General features: G+C 40.3%; 1 protein-coding gene across 5 annotated transcripts in view; it reads left to right on the forward strand.

Moving 5' to 3' along the window:
• Psip1 (PC4 and SFRS1 interacting protein 1) overlaps window positions 1-25965 on the forward strand; it is a 48786-nt gene that overhangs the window by 10387 nt on the left and 12434 nt on the right. For all 5 annotated transcript variants that reach the window (XM_041651534.1, XM_041651539.1, XM_041651536.1 and 2 more), the window contains exons 4-7: window positions 14254-14392; window positions 16837-16941; window positions 18278-18340; window positions 24463-24559. In XM_041651534.1, the coding sequence (XP_041507468.1) occupies window positions 14254-14392; window positions 16837-16941; window positions 18278-18340; window positions 24463-24559 (404 nt within the window). The remainder of the gene's footprint in view (window positions 1-14253; window positions 14393-16836; window positions 16942-18277; window positions 18341-24462; window positions 24560-25965) is intronic.

Consider the following 25965-nt stretch of genomic DNA (forward strand, 5'->3'; position numbering starts at 1 on the left):
AAGCTTTATTGAGATAATTTGTTTCATACAGTTCACTCATTTAAGTCTATAAATTTCGTAGTTTTTACATTTCCAAAACATTAGATTTTAGATTATTACTGTTTCAAAAGATATGACAGGTACCTTCTGTTTCTCCATCCAGTCTTTGCTGTGGCTGACACAACTCTTAAACTACTTTCCTGAGTAAATGAAACAATTTAATGAGGTCTTTAATCACTATTAATTTTTAATTTCATATAGTGTTTCAAGATTAATACTTAAGTATGTGATAATGCTTCCCTTATTTACTGCCAACTAATATTTCATTTTCTGATTTTACCATGTTATATTTATGACTTGATAGACATCTGTGGTTTCCCACTGCTGGGTATTATAAATAATGTTGATATAAGCACTAATAGGCAATTATTCTTTTGATGATGCTGGGATCTAGCCCAGGGCTTTGCATATCCTAGGCAAGCTTTCTACTACTTAACTATGTACAGTCATTCATTGTGTATGGACATATGTTTTTACCTCACTAGAAACAAATTCTTGGTTCATATGACAGCTTAAATGTTTAATCATTTGAGAAATTGTCAGACTTCTTGCAGAACTTTCAAGTATAAATATTTCAAATTCTTCATTTTAGTTTTTGCCTTTTCTTTTGAGACAGGTTATGTACATCATGAAGGTATGTATGTTTATACCACATAACTGAGGTATAAACAGAGGCAGAGTTCTTCTTTCCCTCTGCCCAGCCCCAAATAATCACACAGAAACTTATTAACTACAAAATCCTATAGCTCAGGCTTATTACTTAACCAGCTCTTACAACTTAAACTTAGAACCCATTTCTGTTAATCTACATTTTCCCACATGGCTTGTGGCTTTACCTGTTTTCCAACATGTCTTATTCCTCTGTCAGCTTGCTTGCATCTCTTTCTAAATCCTCCCTTCTTCCTCTTTGTTTTCAGTTTGGCTTTCCTGCCTAGCCTTATTCTGCCTTGTTATAGGCCAAATCAGCTTTATCATCAACCAATGATAATACATATTCACAGTGTACAGAAGGATTATCCCACAGCACATTAAACAGAATTAAACAGATTCTCCTGCTCTACCTTTAGAGTGCTGGATTAACAGGCCTTTGTCACTGTACCTTAGATGGATTTTGTGGTGCTGGGAATGAACCTAGGATTTCCTACATTCTAGAGAAACACTACCAACAGAGCTACATCCCAGCTATAAATTGGTTTTATTTATATTTCTGTGATTGATTAGTGATGCTGTGACTTTTATGTGTGAATTAAAAAAGATCTTAGGCTGGGAGGTGGTGGCACATACCTTTAATCCTAGCAATTGAAGTCTGACAGTTCGAGGCCAGCCTGGTCTGCAGAGTTCCAGGACAGCCAGAGCTACACAGAGAAGCCCTGTCCCAAAGAATGAAAACAAAGCAAAAGATCTTGGGCCAGGCATGATGGGACACATCTTTTTTTTTTTTAATGTTTTAAAAAAATTAACATTTTTGTTGTGAACATCAAACACTGCACCAAAATATGAGCCATTCATCTGAAGACCTCTTTACCATGACTGAGGCACTGGTGTTTACAATTATAAAACCTAAACTGCTTAGTGACAGTGCTGTCTGATTATCAAATGTCATTAGCTGAACACAATTATGAAAAGAGCAATCTTTCCTCTGCCTTCAAATCAAAATGAAAAGTTTTCACCTGGAAAGAGCACTGACTTCACCCGGTTTTTTTTTTTTTTTTTGGTTTTTTCGAGACAAGGTTTCTCTGTGGTTTTTGGAGCCTGTCCTGGAACTAGCTCTTGTAGACCAGGCTGGTCTCGAACTCACAGAGATCCGCCTGCCTCTGCCTCCCGAGTGCTGGGATTACAGGCGTGCGCCACCACCGCCCGGCTTTCACCCGGTTTTAAATAAATCCCAGCGTGCTCTCAGGCTCAGGAACGAGGTGTCCCAGAGCTATACAATAACGCTGGAAGTTCCCTTCAACAATCAGTTGCAAAAAGAGAAGGTGTTCCCGTCGTCCTAACTGTTCCTCTCTCTCAGATGCCGTGCTTCAGCAGCATTGCAGAAGGGCAAAGGGGCTGCACTCAACTCTGGTCCTTGTCCGTTCTGTGGTTTTTAGCAGCTTTAGTTTGGGGTCATCACAATAGTACGATTTTTTTCCCAACTGAAACTGTGCAGATGGGTTAGACCACAGGAAGTGCAGTCCTGATCACAGGGCTGTGTGCATCCTACACAGCCTGATGGAGAGCGGCCATCAGTTCTACAACAGTGCTTCAACACTTGCCATCAAAAGCCAACACTGGAGTTAGAGTGAGCTGGAGGACAGAGGGCAACACTGACAGAGCGACTCTGAGGCCAATCTGCCAACAGTGCCTTAAGGTGTTTTTCTTTTTTCTTTTTTTGGTTTTTTGAAACAGGGTTTCTCTGTAGCTTTGGAGCCTGTCCTGGAACTAGCTCTTGTAGACCAGGCTGACCTCGAACTCACAGAGATCCGCCTGCCTTTGCCTCCTTAGTGTTGGGATTAAAGGTGTGCATCACCACCGCTCAGCAATTGGACTCATCTTTAATCCAGTACTTGGGAAGCAGAGACAGGCAGATCTCTGATTTCTAGGCCAGCCTGGTATACATAGAGAGTGTCAGGCCAGCCAGTCTCAGAAATTTTTTTGTGGGGCAGGTAGTGTTGGAGACATGCATCAGTGGTTAAGAGAACATAACTTCTTATAGATGACCCAAGTTCCCATTACCTATGGTGTATGGCTCAAAACTGCATGCAACTCCTACTCCAGGAATTCTGACATCCTCTTCTGACCTCTGGGTATTGTACTCATGTGCATACTCCACCCTCCCCATATACATGGAATTAAACAAAAATCTCAAAAAAACCTTTGTATAGTTATTGTATGCTAGTTATTTAGGTTTGTAAAGGTCTGGGTTTGGAGGGTTCAAAGGATGGATAGAAGTTTTAGAAACCTGCAAAATGTAAATTTAAACACTATCAAGTAGAATGGAAAGTTGTGAATTTTTAACTATTTCTATGTAAGTGACCTGCTTTTATTGAGACCATATATAACTTGATTACATTTTGTAATCAGGCAGAATTCTATTAAGGTGAGAATAGTGCAGTTCAACGTCCTAGGCAGCAGAGAAAGGCAGTCCTTAACTTGGTATAGTATTAGCATGCACAAATTTAGTTTCTACAGTTTAAATAACTCACATACCCAACAACATGTACAATTTCATTTCTGCTCTAGTAACTAAGATTGCTGTTGGTTTTACAATCTATAAATTGAGATGTAAAAGATTTATTTATTATGTACACAGTGTTCTGTCTGCAGACCAGAAGAGGGCACCAGATCTCATTATAGATGGTTGTGAGCCACCATGTGGTTGCTGGGAATTGAACTCAAAACCTTTGGAAGAGCAGCCAGTACTCTTAACCTCTGAACCATCTCTCCGGTCCTGAGATATGAATTACTGATCATTACCAGGTCACTTTGAAAGTTTCTTGATGTGCTAGCACACATCTTTAATTCTAGAAGGATCTCTGAGTTCCAGTACACAGAAAAATCTTTTTTTTTTTTTTTTTTTTTTTTTTTTAAATAATTTTTTTTATTAAGAAAAGAAGAAAAAAAAACATAAACAAAAAACAAGTTTCCACCTCCTCCCAGCCTCCCATTTCTCTCCCCCTCCTCCCACCCTTCTCCCCCTCCTCCCACCCTTCTACCCCTCCCCCCACTCCTCTCCCCCTCCCTCTCCAGTCCACAGAGCAGTCCAGGTTCCCTGCCCTGTGGTAAGTCCTAGGTCCTCCCCCCTCCGTCCATATCTAGGAAGGTGAACATCCAAACTGGCTAGGCTTCCACAAAGCCAGCACATTAAGTAGGATCAAAACCCCGTGCCATTGTCCTTGGCGTCTCATCAGCCCTCATTGTTCGCCATGTTCAGAGAGTCCGGTTTTATCCCATGCTTTTTCGGTCACAGTCCAGCTGGCCTTGGTGAGCTCCCAGTAGATCAGCTCCACTGTCTCAGTGGGTGGGTGCACGCCTCGTGGTCCCGACTTCTTTGCTCAAGTTCTCCCTCCTTCTGCTCCTCATTGGGACCTTGGGAGCTCAGTCCAGTGCTCCAGTGTGGGTCTGTCTCTGTCTCCATCCATCACCAGATGAAGGTTCTATGATGATATGCAAGATATTCGTCAGTATTGCTCTCGGATAGGGTCATTTCAGGTTCCCAATCCTCAGCTACCCAAGGAACTAACTGGGAACCTCATGTTGGGCACTTGGGAGCCCCTCTAGGGTCAAATCTCTTGCTCACCCTAAAGTGGTTCCCTTAACTAAGAATTGTGGTTCCGTGCTCCCCTATCCACCTTTCCTTTATCCCAATTCTCCTGATTCCCCAAATCCCCCCTCTTTCCCTTCTACCTTTTCTCTCCCCATCTCCCCTTACACCCATCCCACCCCACCCCCAAGATCCTAATTTTCTCCCCGGCAATTGGGTCTACTTCCCTTAGCCAAGAGGATAACTATATGTTTTTCCTTGGGTTCACCTTCTTACTTAGCTTCTTTAGGTTCACCTATTGTAGACTCCGTGGCGCTAATTTATGGCTAGAAACCAATTATGAGCGAGTACATCCCATGTTCATCTTTTTGGGTCTGGGACACCTCACTCAGGATAGTGTTTTCTATTTCCATCCATTTGCCTGCAAAATTCGAGAAGTCATTGTTTTTTACCGCAGCGTAGTACTCTAGCGTGTATATATTCCATACTTTCTTCATCCATTCTTCCATTGAAGGGCATCTAGGTTGTTTCCAGGTTCTGGCTATTACAAATAATACAGCTATGAACATAGTTGAACAAATGCTTTTGTCATATGATAGAGCATCTCTTGGGTATATTCCCAGGAGTGGTATTGCTGGGTCCAGGGGTAAGTTGATCCCGAATTTCCTGAGAAACCGAAACACTGACTTCCACAGTGGTTGCACAAGATGGCATTCCCACCAGCAATGGATGAGGGTACCCGTTCCTCCACAGCCTCTCCAGCAAAGGTTATCCTTGGTGTTTTTGACTTTAGCCATTCTGACAGGTGTAAGATGATATCTCAAAGTTGTTTTGATTTGCATTTCCCTGATTGCTAAGGAAGTTGAGCACGACTTTAAGTGTCTTTTGGCCATTTGAACTTCCTCTGCTGAGAATTCTCTGTTCAGTTCAGTGCCCCATTTTTTAATTGGGTTAATTAGCATTTTAAAGTCTAGTTTCTTGAGTTCCTTATATATTTTGGAGATCAGACCTTTGTCTGTTGTGGGGTTGGTGAAGATCTTCTCCCAATCAGTAGGTTGCCTTTGTGTCTTATTGACTATGTCCTTTGCTTTACAGAAGCTTCTCAGTTTAAGTAGGTCCCATTTATTCAATGTTGCCCTTAATGTCTGTGCTTCTGGGGTTATACATAGGAAGCGATCTCCTGTGCCCAGCTCCTGTAGGGTACTTCCCACTTTCTCTTCTATCAGGTTCAGTGTGTTCGGGCTGATATTGAGGTCTTTAATCCATTTGGACTTGAGTTTTGTGCACGGTGATAGATAAGGGTCTATTTTCATTCTTCTACAAGATGACATCCAGTTGTGCCAGCACCATTTGTTGAAGATGCTTTCTTTCTTCCATTTTATACTTTTAGCTCCTTTATCGAAAATCAGGTGTTCATAGGTTTGTGGGATAAAATCCGGGTCTTCTATACGATTCCATTGGTCGACTTCTCTGTTTTTATGCCAGTACCACACTGTTTTCATTACTGTAGCTCTGTAATAGAATTTGAAGTCAGGGATGGTAATGCCTCCAGAAGATCCTTTATTGTATAGGATTGTTTTGGCTATCCTGGGTTTTTTGTTTTTCCATATAAAGTTGATTATTGTCCTCTCCAGATCTGTGAAGAATTTTGATGGGATCTTAATGGGGATTGCATTGAATCTATAAATAGCCTTTGGTAGAATTGCCATTTTTACTATGTTGATCCTACCAATCCAAGAGCAAGGGAGGTCCATCCATTTTTTGGTATCCTCTTCAATTTCTTTCTTCAATGCCTTAAAGTTCTTGTCAAATAGATCTTTCACTTCCTTGGTTAGATGTACCCCAAGATATTTTATGCTGTTTTTGGCTATTGTGAATGGTGAAGCTTCTCTGATTTCCCTCTCTGCTTCCATATCCTTTGTGTATAAGAGGGCGACTGATTTTTTGGAGTTGATCTTGTATCCTGCCACATTACTAAAGCTGTTTATCAGCTGTAGGAGTTCTTTGGTGGAGTTTTTGGGGTCGCTTATGTACACTATCATATCATCTGCAAATAACGAAAGTTTAACTTCTTCCTTTCCAATTCGAATCCCCTTGATTCCATTATGTTGTCTTATTGCTATTGCTAGAACTTCAAGCACTATATTGAAGAGGTATGGGGAGAGTGGACAGCCTTGTCGTGTTCCTGAGTTAAGTGGGATGGCTTTGAGTTTCTCTCCGTTTAATTTGATGTTAGCTGTCGGCTTGCTGTATATAGCTTTTATTATATTTAGGTATGACCCTTGTATCCCTAATCTCTCCAAGACTTTTAACATAAATGGATGTTGAATTTTGTCAAATGCTTTTTCAGCATCTAATGAAATGATCATATGGTTTTTTTCTTTCAGTTTATTTATATGCTGGATTACATTGATAGATTTTCGTATGTTGAACCAGCCCTGCATCTCAGGAATGAAGCCTACTTGATCATAATGGATAATTTTTCGGATGTGTTCTTGGATTCGATTTGCCAGTATTTTGTTGAGGATTTTTGCGTCGATATTCATGAGTGAGATTGGCCTGTAGTTCTCTTTCCTGGTTGAGTCTTTGAGTGGTTTTGGTATCAGAGTAATTGTGGCTTCATAAAAGGAGTTTGGTAATGACCCTTCTGTTTCTATCTTGTGGAATACATTAAGGAGTATAGGTATTAGATCTTCTTGGAAGATCTGGTAGAATTCCGCATTGAAACCATCTGGTCCTGGGCTTTTTTTGGTAGGGAGGTTTTTGATAACCTCTTCTAATTCTTCGCGACTAACAGGTCTATTTAGATTGTTCACCAGGTCCTGATTTAACTTTGGTATATGATATTTATCTAAAAAAGTATCCATTTCCTTTACATTTTCCAATTTTGTGGCATATAGGCTTTTGTAGTAAGATCTAATGATTCTCTGAATTTCCTCTGTGTCTGTGGTTATGTCCCCCTTTTCATTTCTGATCTTATTAATTTGCAAATTCTCTCTCTGCCGTTTGATTAGCTTGGATAGTGGCTTGTCAATCTTGTTGATTTTCTCCAGGAACCAGCTTTTTGTTTCATTGATTTTTTGTATTGTTTTCTGTGTTTCTATTTTGTTGATTTCAGCCCTCATTTTGATTATTTCCAGTCTTCTACTCCTCCTAGGTGAGTCTGCTTCTTTTTTTTCTAGAGCTTTCAGGTGGGCTGTTAAGTCTCCAATGTGAGCTTTCTCTGTTTTCTTTAAGTGGGCACTTAGTGCTATGAACTTTCCTCTTAGGACTGCTTTCATAGTGTCCCATAAGTTTGAGTATGTTGTTTCTTTATTTTCATTGAATTCCAGGAAGACTTTAATTTCTTTCTTTATTTCTTCCTTAATCCAGCTATGGTTCAATAGTTGACTGTTCAGTTTCCATGATTTTGTATGCTTTCTGGGGGTAGCATTATTGTTGAATTCTAACTTTAATCCATGGTGATCTGATAAGACACAGGTGGTTACTAATATTTTTTTGTAACTGTGGATGTTTGCTTTGTTACCGACTATGTGGTCGATTTTCGAGAAGGTTCCATGAGCTGCAGAGAAGAAGGTATATTCTTTCCTATTTGGATGGAATGTTCTATAGATGTCTGTTAAGTCCATTTGATTCATTACCTCCACTAATTCTCTTATTTCTCTGTTAGGTTCCTGTCTGATTGACCTGTCCATTGGTGAGAGAGGAGTGTTGAAGTCTCCTACTATTAGTGTGTGCGGTTTGATGGCTGCCTTGAATTTTAGCAATGTTTCTTTTATGTACGTGGGTGCTTTTATATTAGGGGCATAGATGTTCAGGATTGAGACTTCATCCTGATGAACTGTTCCTGTTATGAGTATAAAATGCCCCTCTCCATCTCTTCTGATTGATTTAAGTTTAAAGTCAACTTTGTTAGAGATTAGTATGGCCACACCTGCCTGTTTCTTAGGTCCATTTGCTTGATAGGTCTTTTCCCAGCCCTTTACTCTGAGTAGGTGCCTGTCTTTGTGGTTGAGGTGTGTTTCTTGTAAACAGCAGAATGTTGGATCCTGTTTTCTTATCCAATCTCTTAGCCTGTGCCTTTTTATAGGTGAGTTGAGTCCATTGACATTAAGTGATATTAATGACCAGTGGTTGTTAACTCCGGTCATTTTTTTTTAGTCGTAGAGTTTGTGTGTTTCCCTTCTTTGTTTTGTGTTGGTGAAGGGTCTCTAGATGTCTGAGTTATTGTGGTCATTGTTGGACTCCTTGGTTAGTGATTTTCCTTCAATTACTTTCTGTAAGGCTGGATTTGTGGCTGCGTATTGTTTAAATTTGTTTTTATCCTGGAAAATTTTATTTTCTCCATTTATAGTGAATGAAAGCTTGGCTGGGTATAGTAATCTGGGCTTGCACCCATGGTCTCTCAGTTTCTGCAGTACATCTATCCAGGACCTTCTGGCTTTCATGGTTTCCATGGAGAAGTCAGGTGTAAGTCTGATAGGTTTACCTTTATAAGTAATTTGGCCTTTTTCCTTTGCAGCTCTTAATATTCTTTCCTTATTCTGTATGCTTTGTGTTTTGATAATTATATGGCGAGGGGATGTTTTTTTTTGATCCAGCCTATTCGGTGTTCTGTATGCTTCTTGCACCTTCATAGGAAAATCTTTCCGTAGGTTGGGAAAGTTTTCTTCTATAATTTTATTAAATAGATTTTCTGGACCATTGAGCTGCCCTTCTTCTCCTTCTTCTACTCCTATTATTCTTAGGTTTGGTCTCTTTATTGTGTCCCATATTTCCTGAATGTTTTGTGATGAGAGTTTGTTGGACTTGCTGTTTTCTTTGATCAGTGTGTTTATTTTCTCTATGGTATCTTCAGAATCCGAGAGTCTTTCTTCTATCTCTTGTATTCTGCTGGTTATGCTTGTTTCTGTAGTCTCTATTCGTTTACCTAGATTTTCCATGTCCAGACGGCCCTCTGTTTGTGTTTTCTTCTTTGCCTCTATTTCAGTTTTCAGGTCTTGAACTGTTTCCATTATCTGTTTGATTGTTTTTCCTTGGTTTTCTAGGGTATCATTCACTGATTTATTCAATTCTTCAAACTTTCTGTTATATTTCTCATCCATTTCTATAAGGGCGTTTTTTACATGCTGTTTAAGGGTGTCAATCACTTTCATGAAGTCAATCTTTTCTCCTTCCTCTTGATTAAGGGGTTCTTGTCCTCCCGTTGTGGGGTCGCTTGTTTCTGGTAGCTTCATGTTGCTTTTCAGCTTGTTGGGCGAATTCTTGCCTTGACGTCGGCCCATCTCTTCTTCCAAATGCTCCCTATGGATCTTCTTTTACCGGATTAGGTCTCCTTGCCTACCAAACGCTGTCTCTCCCCAATGTTGGCTCTACCAATGCTGGGTCTCCTGGCGCCGAAAGATCAGGCCTCCGTGCTGGTTGGGCAGCTCGCAGACAAAGCGCCTACCCCGCTTGGTGCAGGCAGGCCACAGAAACAAAGGAACTGCTGCCCGCCCGGGAGCCCCGGGTACTCGGACCCAGCGCCCAGATAGGCTGCGCTGGGCGATGCCACGCGCCAAAAGAGGCTAGTGGGGGCGAAGTGGGGAGGGCTCTGGACGGAAGCTGGGTGGGCCAGGAAGAAAGAGGCAGCACCCGGGGAGTAGAGGCCCTGCAGAGAGCCCAAGCAGGACAGGGGGCCAAGAAACCCCCGAGCTCCCCGTCCCAGGCTGGCGCCGTAGGCCAGAAACTCACCCCAATGCTGGGTCTCCTGGCGCCGAAAGATCAGGCCTCCGTGCTGGTTGGGCAGCTCGCAGACAAAGCGCCTACCCCGCTTGGTGCAGGCAGGCCACAGAAACAAAGGAACTGCTGCCCGCCCGGGAGCCCCGGGTACTCGGACCCAGCGCCCAGATAGGCTGCGCTGGGCGATGCCACGCGCCAAAAGAGGCTAGTGGGGGCGAAGTGGGGAGGGCTCTGGACGGAAGCTGGGTGGGCCAGGAAGAAAGAGGCAGCACCCGGGGAGTAGAGGCCCTGCAGAGAGCCCAAGCAGGACAGGGGGCCAAGAAACCCCCGAGCTCCCCGTCCCAGGCTGGCGCCGTGGGCCAGAAACTCACCCCAATGCTGGGTCTCCTGGCGCCGAAAGATCAGGCCTCCGTGCTGGTTGGGCAGCTCGCAGACAAAGCGCCTACCCCGCTTGGTGCAGGCAGGCCACAGAAACAAAGGAACTGCTGCCCGCCCGGGGGCCCCGGGTACTCGGACCCAGCGCCCAGATAGGCTGCGCTGGGCGATGCCACGCGCCAAAAGAGGGTAGTGGGGGCGAAGTGGGGAGGGCTCTGGACGGAAGCTGGGTGGGCCAGGAAGAAAGAGGCAGCACCCGGGGAGTAGAGGCCCTGCAGAGAGCCCAAGCAGGACAGGGGGCCAAGAAACCCCCGAGCTCCCCGTCCCAGGCTGGCGCCGTGGGCCAGAAACTCACCCCAATGCTGGGTCTCCTGGCGCCGAAAGATCAGGCCTCCGTGCTGGTTGGGCAGCTCGCAGACAAAGCGCCTACCCCGCTTGGTGCAGGCAGGCCACAGAAACAAAGGAACTGCTGCCCGCCCGGGAGCCCCGGGTACTCGGACCCAGCGCCCAGATAGGCTGCGCTGGGCGATGCCACGCGCCAAAAGAGGGTAGTGGGGGCGAAGTGGGGAGGGCTCTGGACGGAAGCTGGGTGGGCCAGGAAGAAAGAGGCAGCACCCGGGGAGTAGAGGCCCTGCAGAGAGCCCAAGCAGGACAGGGGGCCAAGAAACCCCCGAGCTCCCCGTCCCAGGCTGGCGCCGTGGGCCAGAAACTCACCCCAATGCTGGGTCTCCTGGCGCCGAAAGATCAGGCCTCCGTGCTGGTTGGGCAGCTCGCAGACAAAGCGCCTACCCCGCTTGGTGCAGGCAGGCCACAGAAACAAAGGAACTGCTGCCCGCCCGGGGGCCCGGGTACTCGGACCCAGCGCCCAGATAGGCTGCGCTGGGCGATGCCACGCGCCAAAAGAGGGTAGTGGGGGCGAAGTGGGGAGGGCTCTGGACGGAAGCTGGGTGGGCCAGGAAGAAAGAGGCAGCACCCGGGGAGTAGAGGCCCTGCAGAGAGCCCAAGCAGGACAGGGGGCCAAGAAACCCCCGAGCTCCCCCAGAAAAATCTTGTTTAGAGAAAAACAACGATGGTGGGTCATCCTGTATTCATCAGATCATGAGTAGTTTACAAGTAATTTGCCTTTGTTTCCTGATAATAAACACCTACGTGACATTTTAATAAATGAGAGAGCTAGCAAAAAAGAAAATGCACCAAAGAAACAGTAATAATGCTAGAAGTTAGTTGAATGTGCTAACCTTGAATAGATCTGTACATTGGAGAGGTACTAGATGGCCAGCCAGAAGTTGTTAGTGAAGCAATGGAAACAAATGTCAGCAGAAGAGAGAAACGTGACTAGTGAAAGGATAAACATGTCACAGAAGTAAAGCCAGCAAAAAGCTATTAAAAGCATTCCCTGGACCTGCTGAGGTGGCTCAGAGGTTACAAGCACTGGCTGCTCTTCCAGGGGTCTTGAATTCTATTCCCAGCAACCACATGGTGGCTCACAACCATCTATAATGAGATATGGTGCCCTCTTCTGGTCTGCAGGCAGACATGCAGGAGGAACACTGCACATGTGCAGGGTACTGCACAACTTTAATCTTAGTACTCTAGAGTACTATGAGTTCAAGGCCAACCTGGCCTGAATAGAGTTCCAAGGCATCCAAGGTTATACAATGAGACCTTGTTTCATTATAATATAATGTAATATAAATATAATATAACAATATTACAATACAGTTTCCTAAGGATAATGTGGGAAGCTGATTCAAACTTAAAGAGTATGACATTTGTCAAGGTAGGACAATGCTTGTTGAACACAAGTTATCAGAACAGAAGTACTGAAGCTGCAGCTTTTCTGTTTAGCTTTTCTTTTGTAGTGTTGAGATTAAACTCAAAGCCAGGCTGTGGTGTTACATGCCTTTAATCCCAGTACATCTAACTGTATATGGGTTCTGGGGATTCAAACTCAGACCCACTGAACCATCTTCCTAGTTTCTATTTTAGCCTTTTTTGTTTGTTTTGTTTTTTTTTTCTCCTTTTCTCTACACTTGAATCTCCCTAATTTCTGAGAGACATCTCTGAGCACTGACTCACGTTCACAGGTAAAATTATGAAGCTAAATATCTTTCAGCCGGGCGGTGGTGGCGCACGCCTTTAATCCCAGCACTCGGGAGGCAGAGGCAGGCGGATCTCTGTGAGTTTGAAGGAGAAACCCTGTCTCGAAAATCAAAAAATAAATATCTTTCAGCCTATCTTGAAATTAAACTTGAATCTTTGAACTTTGCTTTGAAGGACTGAACTCATTCAGTTGTTGTGACGATATTGTGTTATGTAGAAGCTGATTGATCATAATTGCTGAAGTTAAAAACTAACCCCATGGGATGGCTCAGTATATAAAGTGTTTGCCTCACAAGCATGGAGACTGGAGTTTGACCTCAGAAAAATACTGAGCAGTTGGTGGGCTGCTTACAGTTCCAGTGCTGGGGAGGCAGAGACAAGAGGGTCCTCAATGCCCTTGGTTTGGCCAGGCTGTCCTTGCTAGTTTTTCAGGCCAATAAGAGTAACTGTCTCAAGCCCATGATTTTCTGATTATGACTCCCAGGGTTGTCCTCCGGCTCTAATTTGCAATTACCTGCGCACGATACACTCACACATATACTTTACACAGCCACACGTGCAAAAATATAAGTTAAAAATCTCCTGTGAGTTCAGGATAATTGCATTGTATGTCGTTCTTTCCCTAGGGGTTTCATAGGTGTGTGAGAAAAATTATTCACAGCTGATGGATGAGGCAGTTAATATGCATTTAATATAGGAGTACATATTTTATGTATGTAATTACATGTATTCATTTTATATTTCTGAATAACTTGTTTTGTTTTTTAATAAACTTGGTGCTTTAAGCCAGCACATTTACTTATTTTCTTAGTTTCTATGGCCAAGCCGACTGTCTGACTGGTGGTCTGTCTGGTGTTCTGTTCAGCTCATTCCGCTTGGCTCTTTAGCCTTTGTTATTTGTTTGTCTGCCAGTCTGGTTTTTCTAGACAGGGTTTTTCTGTGTAGCCATGAGTGTACTAGAACTTACTCTGTAGACCAGACTGGCCTCAAAATCAGAAAGATTTATCCACCTGCCCCTTCCTCATGAGTGCTAGAATTAAAGGGTGTGCTTTGTAAGCCATGTTTAAGTGTACAACTCAGTGGTATTAAATATATTTCTTTTTTTGTGCAACCTTAAAAATAGAATTATGGATCTAAGAAATAGTGAATTTTATTAAAGTATTTCTAGGCTAGAAGTATTATTTGGTGGTAGAGAGCTTGCCTACCAATCATCAGTACTATAAAGGAAAAATAGGGTTTGGCATTAAATATGACTATTTGTATTAATTCCTCTACCGGTACTAATGAGATCACTAGGATTTAAAACTAGTTTGTATGGCCGGGCGGTGGTGGCGCACGCCTTTAATCCCAGCACTTGGGAGGCAGAGGCAGGCGGATCTCTGTGAGTTCGAGACCAGCCTGGTCTACAAGAGCTAGTTCCAGGACAGGCTCCAAAACCACAGAGAAACCCTGACTCGAAAAAACCAAAAAAAAAAAAAAAAAAAAGAAAAAGAAAAAAAGAAAAAAACTAGTTTGTATGATGTGGAAGTGGTGGTGTACCCGCATAATCCCAGCACTGGCAGGCAGAGGCAGGCAGATCTTGAGTTTACTTAGTATGTGAATTCCAGGAGAGATAGGCTACACAGAGAAACGCTGTCTTGAAAAACAAAACAAAACAAAATACAAAAAACTAGTTTGCATATATAAAGTGTTTGTTGAATCATGTCACCTAGTAGCCTAATACATATTTAATTGAGGTTCCTTTGTACTTACAATCTTCCTTTCTGTTACAGTGCTTTTTTAGGACCAAAGGACATATTTCCTTACTCCGAAAATAAGGAAAAGTATGGCAAACCAAATAAACGAAAAGGTTTTAATGAAGGATTATGGGAGATAGATAACAATCCAAAAGTGAAATTTTCAAGTCAACAGGTGAGTGATCCTATTAAATTTTATTTATTTAGTGTTAGAGGAAAAACGTTGTCATTGTAAAATACATAACTAATTGAAGAGCTTTTATGAATTTCAGATTGTTGTGCTCTTTTTAGGTTGAACCTTGACATTTTGTGTCTAAATTGTTACTAATTGAATGGCTACCTAGATCTCAAAAACTTGGAGACACTTGCCTGCATAGCTCTTCTTGACTGACAGTAAAGTTTACCTAAACTTTTGCTGAGTTTAAAGCCATAATTTTTAAGGTCTTGTTAGATTCAGGGCTTTAAAATGTTATTTGTTTGTTATTGTATGTTTGATATGTGTGGGGACATATGCTGTTGTGCATGTGTGGAGGTCAAGTACATGTTTATAGAGTTCCATACACCTTTCCATGGTTCTGTGGATAGAACTCAGGTTAGCAGGCTTGAATCAGTGAGCATCAGTCCCTTACCTGCTGAGCCATCTCACTGACGTAATTGTTTAGTAAACTTAAAGTATATGCCTTTTACTTTCCTTACAGCTTTATAGAGTGGGATTAGAATGGACCTAATGAATTAAATTGTAACAGAAGCACTTATCGCCCCAATGGAGATTCTGTCTATTAGTTCTAAACAGTCTCCTGCCCAGAGCTTTTAATTTATATGTGGCATTACATTTTTATAGAGTGGTTTGTTTTGTACCTGGTTTATTCCATTTTCCTTTTTTCGAGGTTTCTCTGTATAACCCTGCCTGTCCTGAAACTTCTTTGTAGATTAGGGTAACTTCAAATTCAAGAGATTTCACCCACCTTTTCATCCCAAATACTGGTATTTAAAGGCATTCACCACTACTTGTTCAGTTTTTATTCTGTAACAGAAATATTATGTTTCTCTTAACATTTTTTTCCTGTCGTGGTACAGATACAGGTTTTGTGTTTGTGTGTGTTTATATGGGTGTATGCATAATGTGTGCATGTGCTACAGTGTATGCATAGTGGTTTGAGTATAAATAACTTTGTGGATTTGGTCTTTTATCCGCTTTTACCGTGGTTGGTGTTGGGCTTGCTGGGCAAGTGCCTTTACCTACTATAACATCTTGTGGCTCCAGTGCTACTTGAATAATGTTTTTCTAAGATTTATTTATTGATTCTATATACAACATTCTGCCCTGATGTATGCCCGCACGCCAGAGGAGGGCGCCAGATCTCAGTACAGATGGTTGTGAGCCACCATGTGGTTGCTGGGAATTGAACTCAGGACCTCTGGAAGAGAAGCCAGTGCTCTTAACATCTGAGCCATCTCTCCAGCCCCAATAATGTTTTTCTATATTGCCAATTGCACTCTTGAATATTCGAAAGCTCTGGAACTTAGATAAGTGAGCTACTGTAGCTGGGCAATGGTGGCATATGTTTTTAATGCCAGCACTCGGGACACAGGCAGGTGGATCTTTGAGTTCAAGGCCAACCTAGTCTACAGGGTGAGTTTCAGGACATCCAGGGCTACACAGAAAACTTTTCTTGTGAAGGGAAAAAAAAAAAAACCAGATAAACAAAAACAAAAAAAACACCACTGTTTATACTAGGGCCAAAGGAGATGTTTATGAAACAGTTCGCTTTCTCATTCATCAGTAAGATACTTGTTAAGGCCTTAGGTGGCAAAAACTGGAAAAAGTACGAATCACCCTAAACTGACCCTTTATTCAACTCTTAAAACTGATGATGAGTCTGGTGTGGTGGAGGAAGCAGAGGCAGGTAGATTTATGAATTTGAGGTCAGTCTAGTCTATAGATAGAGTGATTTCCAGGACAGCCAAGGCCATACAGAAAAACCCTGTGGATGGGGTGGGAGACAAAAAAAAAAAATCAGAATCTGGTGTTTTTTTCCTATGTGCCATACAGTTTCTTTGCCTTTGACAAATTTTTAGATATTCTGTAGAATTTTCATACCTTTCTTTCTACATATTAATTCTTCCTTAGATGGTCTTAAGTCCCTTACCATCTACTTAGTATGTGTCATGGTACCCAGCATCATATACTGTAACTGCTTCTGTGTTTGTAACTGCCATAGTCCTTACTTAGAGTGTGATCAACTTGCTGATTTAATGCACGATGGCCTCAAATGTAGAATTCACCTGCCTCACTCTCCTGAGTGTACTATGTCTTGCCAAAACTAATTATTTAATTTATAGTTTAAAACATTTTGGATGCAAGGTGTCACTATATATCCCAGCTTGATTTATCCCTAGCTGTTTAGCTTAAGGTATTTTTAAACTTGTAACCATCCCTCTACCTAAAATGCTGGGGTTATAGTACCACCACTCCCTGCTTTAAAGTTCTACATATTAATGTCATTTGCTACAGAAATTTGGGTAGACCCAAATTTTTGTTTTTTTTCATGAATAGAAAAAAATCAAATTAGGTAAACCATTTTTTTTTTTTAGAAATTAATAATTTATTCCTCACAGGCACCAACTAAACAATCAAATGCATCATCTGATGTTGAAGTCGAGGAGAAAGAAACTAGTGTTTCAAAGGAAGATACTGATCATGAAGAAAAAGCCAGCAATGAAGTATGTATTATATCTTTTTCTGGTCTAAGAAGAAATGAAAATGTATTTATGAGTAGTAGTTACATTGAGTATACTGCAAGGAGGGATAGGCCTCAGGGTGTCTGAAGTACTGCCTGTGAACTTTATAGTTATGGCAAGAAAGAAATTATAAAGTGAGTTGACTGGCAGATTAGGAAGTAATCTTTAAAATATTTGAAAAGTGAATGAAAGCAGCTTAATTTCCTCAAGTATTAAGTCTGGTTTTATAAAATAGCTATGCATCTTTAATATGCCTGTTTTTAAAATTTTTTTAAATTTCCTATATGGATATTTGAGCACTTGATGCATTCCTGTTGCCTGTGGAGGGCATTGGGTACCCTGGAACTGGAGTTAAAAATGATTGGGAGCCACCATGTTCTGTGAACCAACCATGGATCTTCTGTAAGACCAGTAATTATTCTTAACCATTACACTTTCTCTTTAGCCTTTGGATGGCGGTTTCTATTTGAAATTGTTTTTATATGTGAAACAGGTGTAACTTAATAAGATAGGTTCGTGCTTATTAGAGATTTTTTTTTTTTTTTTAAAATAGGGGTGAGTGGTTAAGAGCACTGACTGCTCTTCCAGAGGACCTAGCAACTACATGGCAGCTCACAACTGTAACTCTAGTTCCTGAAGACCCAACACCCTCACATAGACATATATGCAGGAAAAACACCAATACACATAAAATGAAAATAAATTTCAAAATAACAACAAACAATGTACTATGGGGCTGGAAATGTTAAAAAACATTTAAAATGAAAAAAATTTTAAGCAAGCTTTGCTTTATTTCTGCCCATGTCATTATCAGAATAGAGATACTCAGCCATTATATGCTGTCTGTTACATTATATAATTGTCTGTTGTATGGTTATTGTTCTGTTGCTATGAAGAGACACCACGACCAAGGCATCTTTTACCAAAAAGGGGGTGGCATTAAATAAGACCTCATAATTTCAAAGGTCAGAGTAACAAGAGACTTCATCCAGCACTTTCAGTGAATCATATTTTCACTTTAAGAAAATTTCTGGGGGGGGGGGGGCTGGAGGGATGGCTCAGTGGTTAAGAGCATTGCCTGCTCTTCCAAAGGTCCTGAGTTCAATTCCCAGCAACCACATGGTGGCTCACAACCATCTATAATGAGATCTGGTGCCCTCTTCTGGCCTGCAGGCATACAAGCAGACAGAATATTGTATAATAAATAAATAAATAAATATTTTTTTGAAAAAGAAAATTTCTTACATAATCTTGTATACCATGTTCAATTTCATCTGTGGTTTTGCTAGTTTTGTTCTGCCTTTGTTTTGTGTTTTAGGATGTGTCTAAAGCAGTTGACATAACCACTCCAAAAGCTGCCAGGCGAGGAAGAAAGAGAAAGGTAATTTCTTTAGTACACTGTAGGAATTTTAAAAGAAATTTTACTTAAGCTGAGGAAGAATTGAGATAAGGAAAACTTAACATACTTGACCTATGCCTTTTAATTTTTAAAGGGTAAGTTGGCTACTAGTAAAGCTATTTTTCTTTTTTTTTCTTTTGGTTGATAAAGCTGTGGCACATTAAGGTGAATGACAAAAGGAAATAATGTGAACCAATTTTCTCCTTTCAATTTCTGCCATATTTTCTCTGTAAAATGAAAAGTATATAATCACATTCTTGATGATTTAATACAATGAAATATTTATAGTAACATCCTAACTCAATACTAACATGACTGTTGTCCATTGTGCTAGTGTACTGTTATGTGAAATGAGAGCGGCAGCGACAGCCAGCCTGAGTATTTCATAGGCTTTCTTCAGTTAACGGTTTGCTCACAACACACCTTTCTTTACCTAGTTATTACATTCTAGACCTTTGAATGCCAAAGACAGAAATTAGAAAATGGGTCAAGAATTTCATGTCTCATGAAGTAAAAAAACAATTACAGTGGCTTTTTGTCCTCTGGTGTACATGTGGTAACTAATAACTTTACAGTGTTAAACAATGGGCAACTAAAGGAGCAGATCATCTGAGGGGCCTCTATCTATTCAGGCACATACAGAGGAATTTCAAGACTTTGTGATGCATATTTTATTATTGATAGGCTTTAAAGTTGGAGGTAAATGGCTATAAAGCTACATTTTAAGCATTTTAAATGTTATGTGACACCCCCCCCCCCGTTTTTTTCTTTTCTTTTTTTTTTTTTTTGAGAGGGTTTGTCTGTAGCTCTGGAGCCTGTCCTGGCACTCGCTCTGTAGATCACGCTGGCCTCTAACTCACAGAAATCTGCCTGCCCCTGCCTCCCGAGTGCTGGGATTAAAGGCGTGCACCACCACTGCCTGGCCCGTTTTTTTCTTTTTAACTTTATTTTCTATGTGCATTGGTATGAAGGTGTCAGATCCCCTGTAACTGGATCTTCAGACAGTTGTGAGCTGCTATGTGGGTGCTGGGAATTGAACCCGGGTCCTCTGGAAGAGCAGTCAGTGCTCTTAACCACTGAGCCATCCCTCCAGCCCCGTGACTTCCTTTTGTAAGGCAGTGTGATGATAGGGAAATTTAGAACTGACTTCACTGGCACAGTGAATAAATGAGAGGTTTGTATTTTTTTTCTTTTTAAAATCAAAATAGAAAAATACAGAATGCTTCGTTTTCTTGAGCTTTTCTGTATTGCACTATGGAATACAATATAGGCTTTGTTTTCCCATTTGTTTATTTTCTTACTTATTTTTGAGGTAGGGTCTTTCTGTGTATCCCTGGCTGTCCTGGAACTGACTATGTAGACCAGGTTGGCCTCAAACTCACAGAGATCTGCCTGCCTTTGCTTCCTGAGTGCTGAGTTTCAATGCCTGCACCACCATGCTTGGCCCACCTAGCATTTTACAGACTGATGATTTGTGGCACTTCTGCTGATCTAGTCTTTCCAACAATGTGTTTAGTTTGTGTCATGTTTTGATAATTCTATTTATAGATTTTGTTATTTCTGTTACAGTGGTCTAATGATCTTTGATAATTTTTTGAGGTTCCACAAATTGCTTACATAAGACAGCATCCTTAACTGATAAATGTTCTTACTGCTCCCGTATATGCCATTCTCAGTCTTAGAATAATACTGAGATTAGTCAGTTTATAAAAGGCCTCTAGGTGTTCAGGTGGAAAAAGTGACAGGCAGGCCTCTTTAACTAAAAGCTATAAATGATTAACCTTAGTAAGCAGAGCATGTTAAATAAAGTAGACTGAAAACTGAGCTTCTTGGACCTGTCAGCCAAGTTCTGAATGCAAATACAAAGGAAAAGTTCTCACACAAAATTCAAAGTGTTGCTCAAGTGGATCCTGGAATAAGAAAGTTAGAACAGATTCCCTGCTGGTAAGGAGAAAGTGTTAATAGCCAGAATAGAAGACAGAATGCTGCTGTAAGCCAAAGCGTAATCCAAGGCAAGGCTGATGGAGGTGAAAAAAGGACAGATCCACAGATGAAGCTATCCTGGGTTGGTTCATGAGGTACATAGCAAGAAACTGCCTCCATAATGCAAAGCTGCAGGAATTAGCAGGTCCTGATGGAGGGGCTCATGATGTTACCCAGATCTAGACAAGATAGTTGAAGGATGTGAACGCACTCAATGAAATGCCATCTAGCAATAGTCAATGTCTATATTCAAAACCTCAGAAGACAGGCTGATCATTAGGGTCTGGAACTGCTAGTGATTTAAATAGGAACTCATTTTGAAAACCCTAGGGAATTTAGGACTTAAACTAAATGAACCCTGCCTCTTCGTTATAAATGAAACAAAAAACTCTGGATGGCAGCTGTTCACAACATGGTTTGCTGAGTGTTTTAATCTATGAGAGTCCTACTGCTCAGGAGAAAAAGACTCCTTCCTCATTCCTCAAGATGTCAGAGACCGTGCACCTGGTTGTCCAGGTGCTGTGATGTGACGGAAATGTACAAACTTAGAGTGAGAATATTTTCATACCTGTGAATAAATCAACACTGTGGGTGAACAGTGAGAGTGATTTCTTGTTAGAGTCTCCCTGGTGAAGATAGTATAAATGTTAGTATCTAAAGGATTTAGGATATTATATAAATGGCTGATAAAGCAGCAGTAGATTTTGAGGAAAGTTGACTGCAATCTTGAAAGAAGTCTGTTCGTATAGTATTAAAACAATCACTGCATAGTACAAAGAAACATTGTGTGCGTAGAATACATCAGTTGATGGGACAGTGCATTTTTTGTATCATTTTATGAAATTGCCACAGGTACCCTATCTTTAGTAACTACCATGCTGATTAAGTTGTAGCCATCAGCACCAGGATATGGTTATTTGGCAAAGCAGTATGGCTTACTGAAGGCATTAGTGGTTTGTTAGCAATTTCAGTCTTTTTTTTTTTCTGTGTTGGTCAAACCTGGGGCTGTCAACATGCTATAAGCAGAAACTCTATCACTGAATGAATCCCCAAAACCCTGTCTAGTGAATGTTTTTGTAGTGTGGTGCTGGGACTCAACCAGTGCTTGCAGATTCTGGACAAGACGTCCACTGCTGAGTTATATGCCATCATAATTAAGTGTCCCTAAGGTGAGGTATGTGCATTGTTCTCTTTCAGACAGTATCTTCACATATCTAATAGACTATAGCATAATGCACATGTAACTTTGATATGTACCAGCTGTTTGTTTAAATTGCCTTTAATGGTTAAGGTGAGGATTGTAACAGTGGCCAAGTATGAATAGGTCATAGAAAGGCCTTTTAAGGAGTTAGCATTAAATTTCAAAGACAGGCTTTATATCAAGTTACTTATTTATTTTGTTAGTGAGAGAAGGAATTTAGAACACTTTTGGAAGTTTAAGTGATAGCTGAATGAAATAAATGGTAAGTAGAATGGAGCAGAACGTAGGAAGACTCCAGGGTGTTTGCTTTAGTGATCGTATACTAGATATGGACATAGACATGTCGGATTGGGGTCTAAAGAATTCATGGGAATTGCAGTGAAGATACCTGTGATAATAGTACAAAAGAAGGAAAGATACAACCAATGGTATAAAGGTAAGATGTTAGAGGATATGAAGAGAAAATGTTTACTGGGGTAGATGCAGAAACTAGAATTGGGATGGGATATAATGGAGATGAGGGGAGGTGCCGCTTCAAAATGGTGACTAGAAGAAACATCAGGAAACACCAGAAGTTGTCTATAAGCAGCAGAGAAGAGAATTTGAACAAGGGAGTTAACAATAGTGCCTAGTACAAAGGATCCAGTGAGATGTTTGGTAATTAACCTATTCAGGAGCTTTCAGTTTCATTTAGGTAAGTGCTGAGGACAGAAATGAGATGGAGTAGATTGGTAGTGTTTAATGGTAATATATTTTTGAAATCTCAAGAAATGACAGAAGTAATGTAACAATGCATCAGGGATTTGCATATATAAAGGGAAACATTTAATGTGAAATAACAGTAAAAATCTTACCATTTTTCTTAGCAAAACTGTGAAAAATTGGTAGTTAAAGGGTTTGAAAGGATTGATTTAAGAAAAGATGTGTTCACTTTGGCTCAAGGAAATTCTCTCTAGCTCTTTTTCCCCTTCTCCCCCCCATTTAGTTTAAATCAAGAGTTTAGATCAACAGAAACGGCTAAAAGTTTATGTTAGCTATTCAGGGCTTGTAGTAGAAGTTAATAGGATTAACAACAGATTTGAGATGCCAACTTCAAATACAGAAAATGATTTCATGTTTGTACCCCTATCCATCCTGCCTGCTAGGGCTTATCAGCTTAGTAATCTTTGTTTAGGATTTGTGAAGTAGGTGTAGCAAGGCAAGGATGCAGTGGTCTTGAAAAGGGGACATGAATAGTGGATCCACGATGCCTGTGGAATTACTTTGGGAAAGAATAAAGATAGTACAGTTGAAAGTCAGGATAATAATGAGAAAGAAGTTTCAGCCAGATAAGTATAAAGTTATAAATAAAATCTAGTTACAATGTGAATTTTAAAGATATTCATGCATATATTTTAAATAACTGAATTAGTCTTTTCTGTGGTCAAAATATTTTCTAGAGTAATGGCTTTTGCTTGGATGATTTTGTAATAATAGTCATAAACATGTATCCATGGTAGGTCTTTGTTTAGTATTAGACTTAATCTTTTTTTACTGTCTAACTCTTCAAGAATATGTCACTTACTGTCTATTGGTATCTTCTCAAATGATCCGTCGTACCTGTAATTCTTACTTGCTTTCGACTTATTTCCAAATGCAGAAAGGGTAAGTGAATAAGTTCTTTTTGCCCCGAAGAGCTGATCTATCTATTTGAACCTAACTTTGACTTATTATAAGTCATCAGTAGGAGAGTTTAACCTTTGGGACCTGCATAGCTTTACTCTTACCTGGTTCCTACATGTGGTTGCAGGATCAGATTTAGAATAGGGCAGCATGATCTCTTTCTTTCTTTCTTTTTTTTTTTTTTTCTGTTTGTCTGTTTGTTTTTTTTGAGACAGGGTTTTTATGTGTGATAGCACTGGCTGTCCTGGAGCTCTTTGTAGCTTTGTAGATCAGGCTGGCCTCATACATAGAGATCTGACTTGATCTTAACCCTAGCTCTTAACGCAGAGTTTTTGTTTTTATTCAGAGAACAATCAAAGGGTAACTTTAGGTCAGTTTTAATCTAGTCTCAGTGCACACATTATGCATTAATCTTAGAGATGGATATTCTTAACATCCCTAGGCACCATTGATTAAAAGGTAGATTGAGCTGGGCCTGCAGGGCAGATGCCTGAAATCAAAAGTACTTGGGAGGCTGAAGCAGGAGGATTAGAGCTTTTAAGGCTGGTCTGGACTGTATTTCTTTGCCACTCCCTTCAATTAGAAGTAAAAGTAATGCTTGCTGTTTCTTACTTGGGAACATAAGTAAATAAATTAATTTTTTTTAATTATTTGAATTGGGTTCTACATGTTTAGATACATTCTTGCTCTTTGGTTGGCACAGTTAAGACTGCAGTTGAAGCGGCTTTTGAATGTCCTTACATCCTTCAATTGAAGGTGTTAGTTTTCTTCCTCCCTTTGCAATTATAACTGCCATCTGTTTCCTCAGGTTTTTATTTCTACCTAATATGTGGTTCTTATCCTTATATAAGTCATTAATAACTGATTCTCACTGGGACTCATTAACTTTTCAGCCTTGTAGTTTGGAAAGCTTTCTATGAGAAAATAAAAGTAACTTTTATAGGAGAGCCTCAGATGTCCATCTCAGTTGGAAGATGAAGCATATGTATATATTCGCAAAGTTAATGAATTAAAGTAGCAGTGATATTTGTTACGGCATAATTGCATTATACTTTGGTTCTTATATTATATTAAAAATGTTAGCCTTATTTTTTTCAAATGGGAAATATTGAAAAGGTTATTGAAAAAACTGAGATGATACTCTTAAACTGATTGTTCAAAAGTAATAAAATTATACAGAAATTATTCTGATATTTATGTTATTATTGTAGACTGGCACGGCTTTGCTAAATAAGTTAATTAAATTTTTGTGATTCAGGCCGAAAAACCAGTGGAAACTGAAGAAGCAGGAATGGTGGCTGCAGCAACAGCTTCTGCTAACTTGAAAGCAAGTCCTAAGAGAGGACGACCTGCAGGTAGATGATAAATAAATACTTTTTGGCTTGTTGTTAATATTCTAATCCATTAAAACATTGCTGGATCAAATGTTTTGCAATAATATAAACAGAGGTTGGTGAAAGACAGTCATGTATCACTTTAACCATGGATATAGATGAGGCCTGAGAAATTCATCATTAGAAAGGACTGCTTACTTACACAAGCCGGGCAATCTGTGGTGCCAAAAGGACGTGCAGTCTCATAGCAGTACCACTATATGTGCTTGTGCTATGTGTCCTTGAGAAAATGTCATGCATATGTGAGACTGTTGAAAATAACAATATCAAAGGAGATAGAAATGGTTAATTTTGGAGACAGCTATTAAGTTTGAAATAATTGTGACTTGGCTTCTTCTACCAGATGAATCTGGTGAGCTTAAGATAACTACTTTGAATAGTGGACTTATCTTATTTTTTCACTTTAAAATTACTATATTCTGGTAGTTCATGAACAATTTGGAAATAATACAGTAATACAGAGTAGTAGAACACTAAAAATGAAACAAAACAGGGCCTTTTTTTTCCTACATCGTTACAGGATCCTTACTGAAAACTGTTAAGGGGAAAAGCCGTATTGGGAAAGAAAGACATTATAATCTATATGTTTTGTATTACAATGGATCAGACTAGTGGTAATAAAGTATGGACAATACTCATACAAAGTTCCAAAGATGTATGCAAAGTATACATAAACTATTGTGATAGAAATAGGAATTCTGGTTGAGTGATATTTCTCTGTTTTGTGACACTTGGTAAAACAGCAATGAAAAATGCTCTTTATTTATTTATTTATTTATTTATTTATTTATTATGTATACAATATTCTGTGTGTATGCCTGCTGGCCAGAAGAGGGCACCAGACCCCATTACAGATGGTTGTGAGCCACCATGTGGTTGCCGGGAATTGAACTCAGGACCTTTGGTAGAGCAGGCTATGCTCTTAACCTCTGAGCCATCTCTCCAGCCCGAAAAATGCTCTTTTAAAAAAACATGTATATATCTTTAAATTTATCCTCTTCTCATATATTATATATTGACTGCAGTTTCCCCTTCCTCCACTCCTTCCAGTTTTGATTTGTGAAATATAATGAGGACAGATGGAAATTTACTGTTAATAAAATTTTCACTTTCTTGATGCATGGCATGACTAGTTAAGCCCTTAAAAAATACTTTTAAACAGCACTTGGGAGGCAGAGACAGGCGGATCTTCGTGAGTTCGAGGCCAGCCTGGTCTATAAGAGCTAGTTCCAGGACAGGCTCCAAAACCACAGAGAAACCCTGTCTCGAAAAAAACCAAAAAAAAAAAAAAAAAGAATACTTTTATATATTGTGCAATATATGTATTCAACATAAGCTTTGTATTTAAAAGGGAAATTGTATCTTTT

The sequence above is a fragment of the Microtus oregoni genome, unplaced genomic scaffold (genome assembly GCF_018167655.1).
Source record: "Microtus oregoni isolate MIOR12 unplaced genomic scaffold, Mior012 000005F_ref0000423, whole genome shotgun sequence".
Lineage (NCBI taxonomy): Eukaryota > Metazoa > Chordata > Mammalia > Rodentia > Cricetidae > Microtus > Microtus oregoni.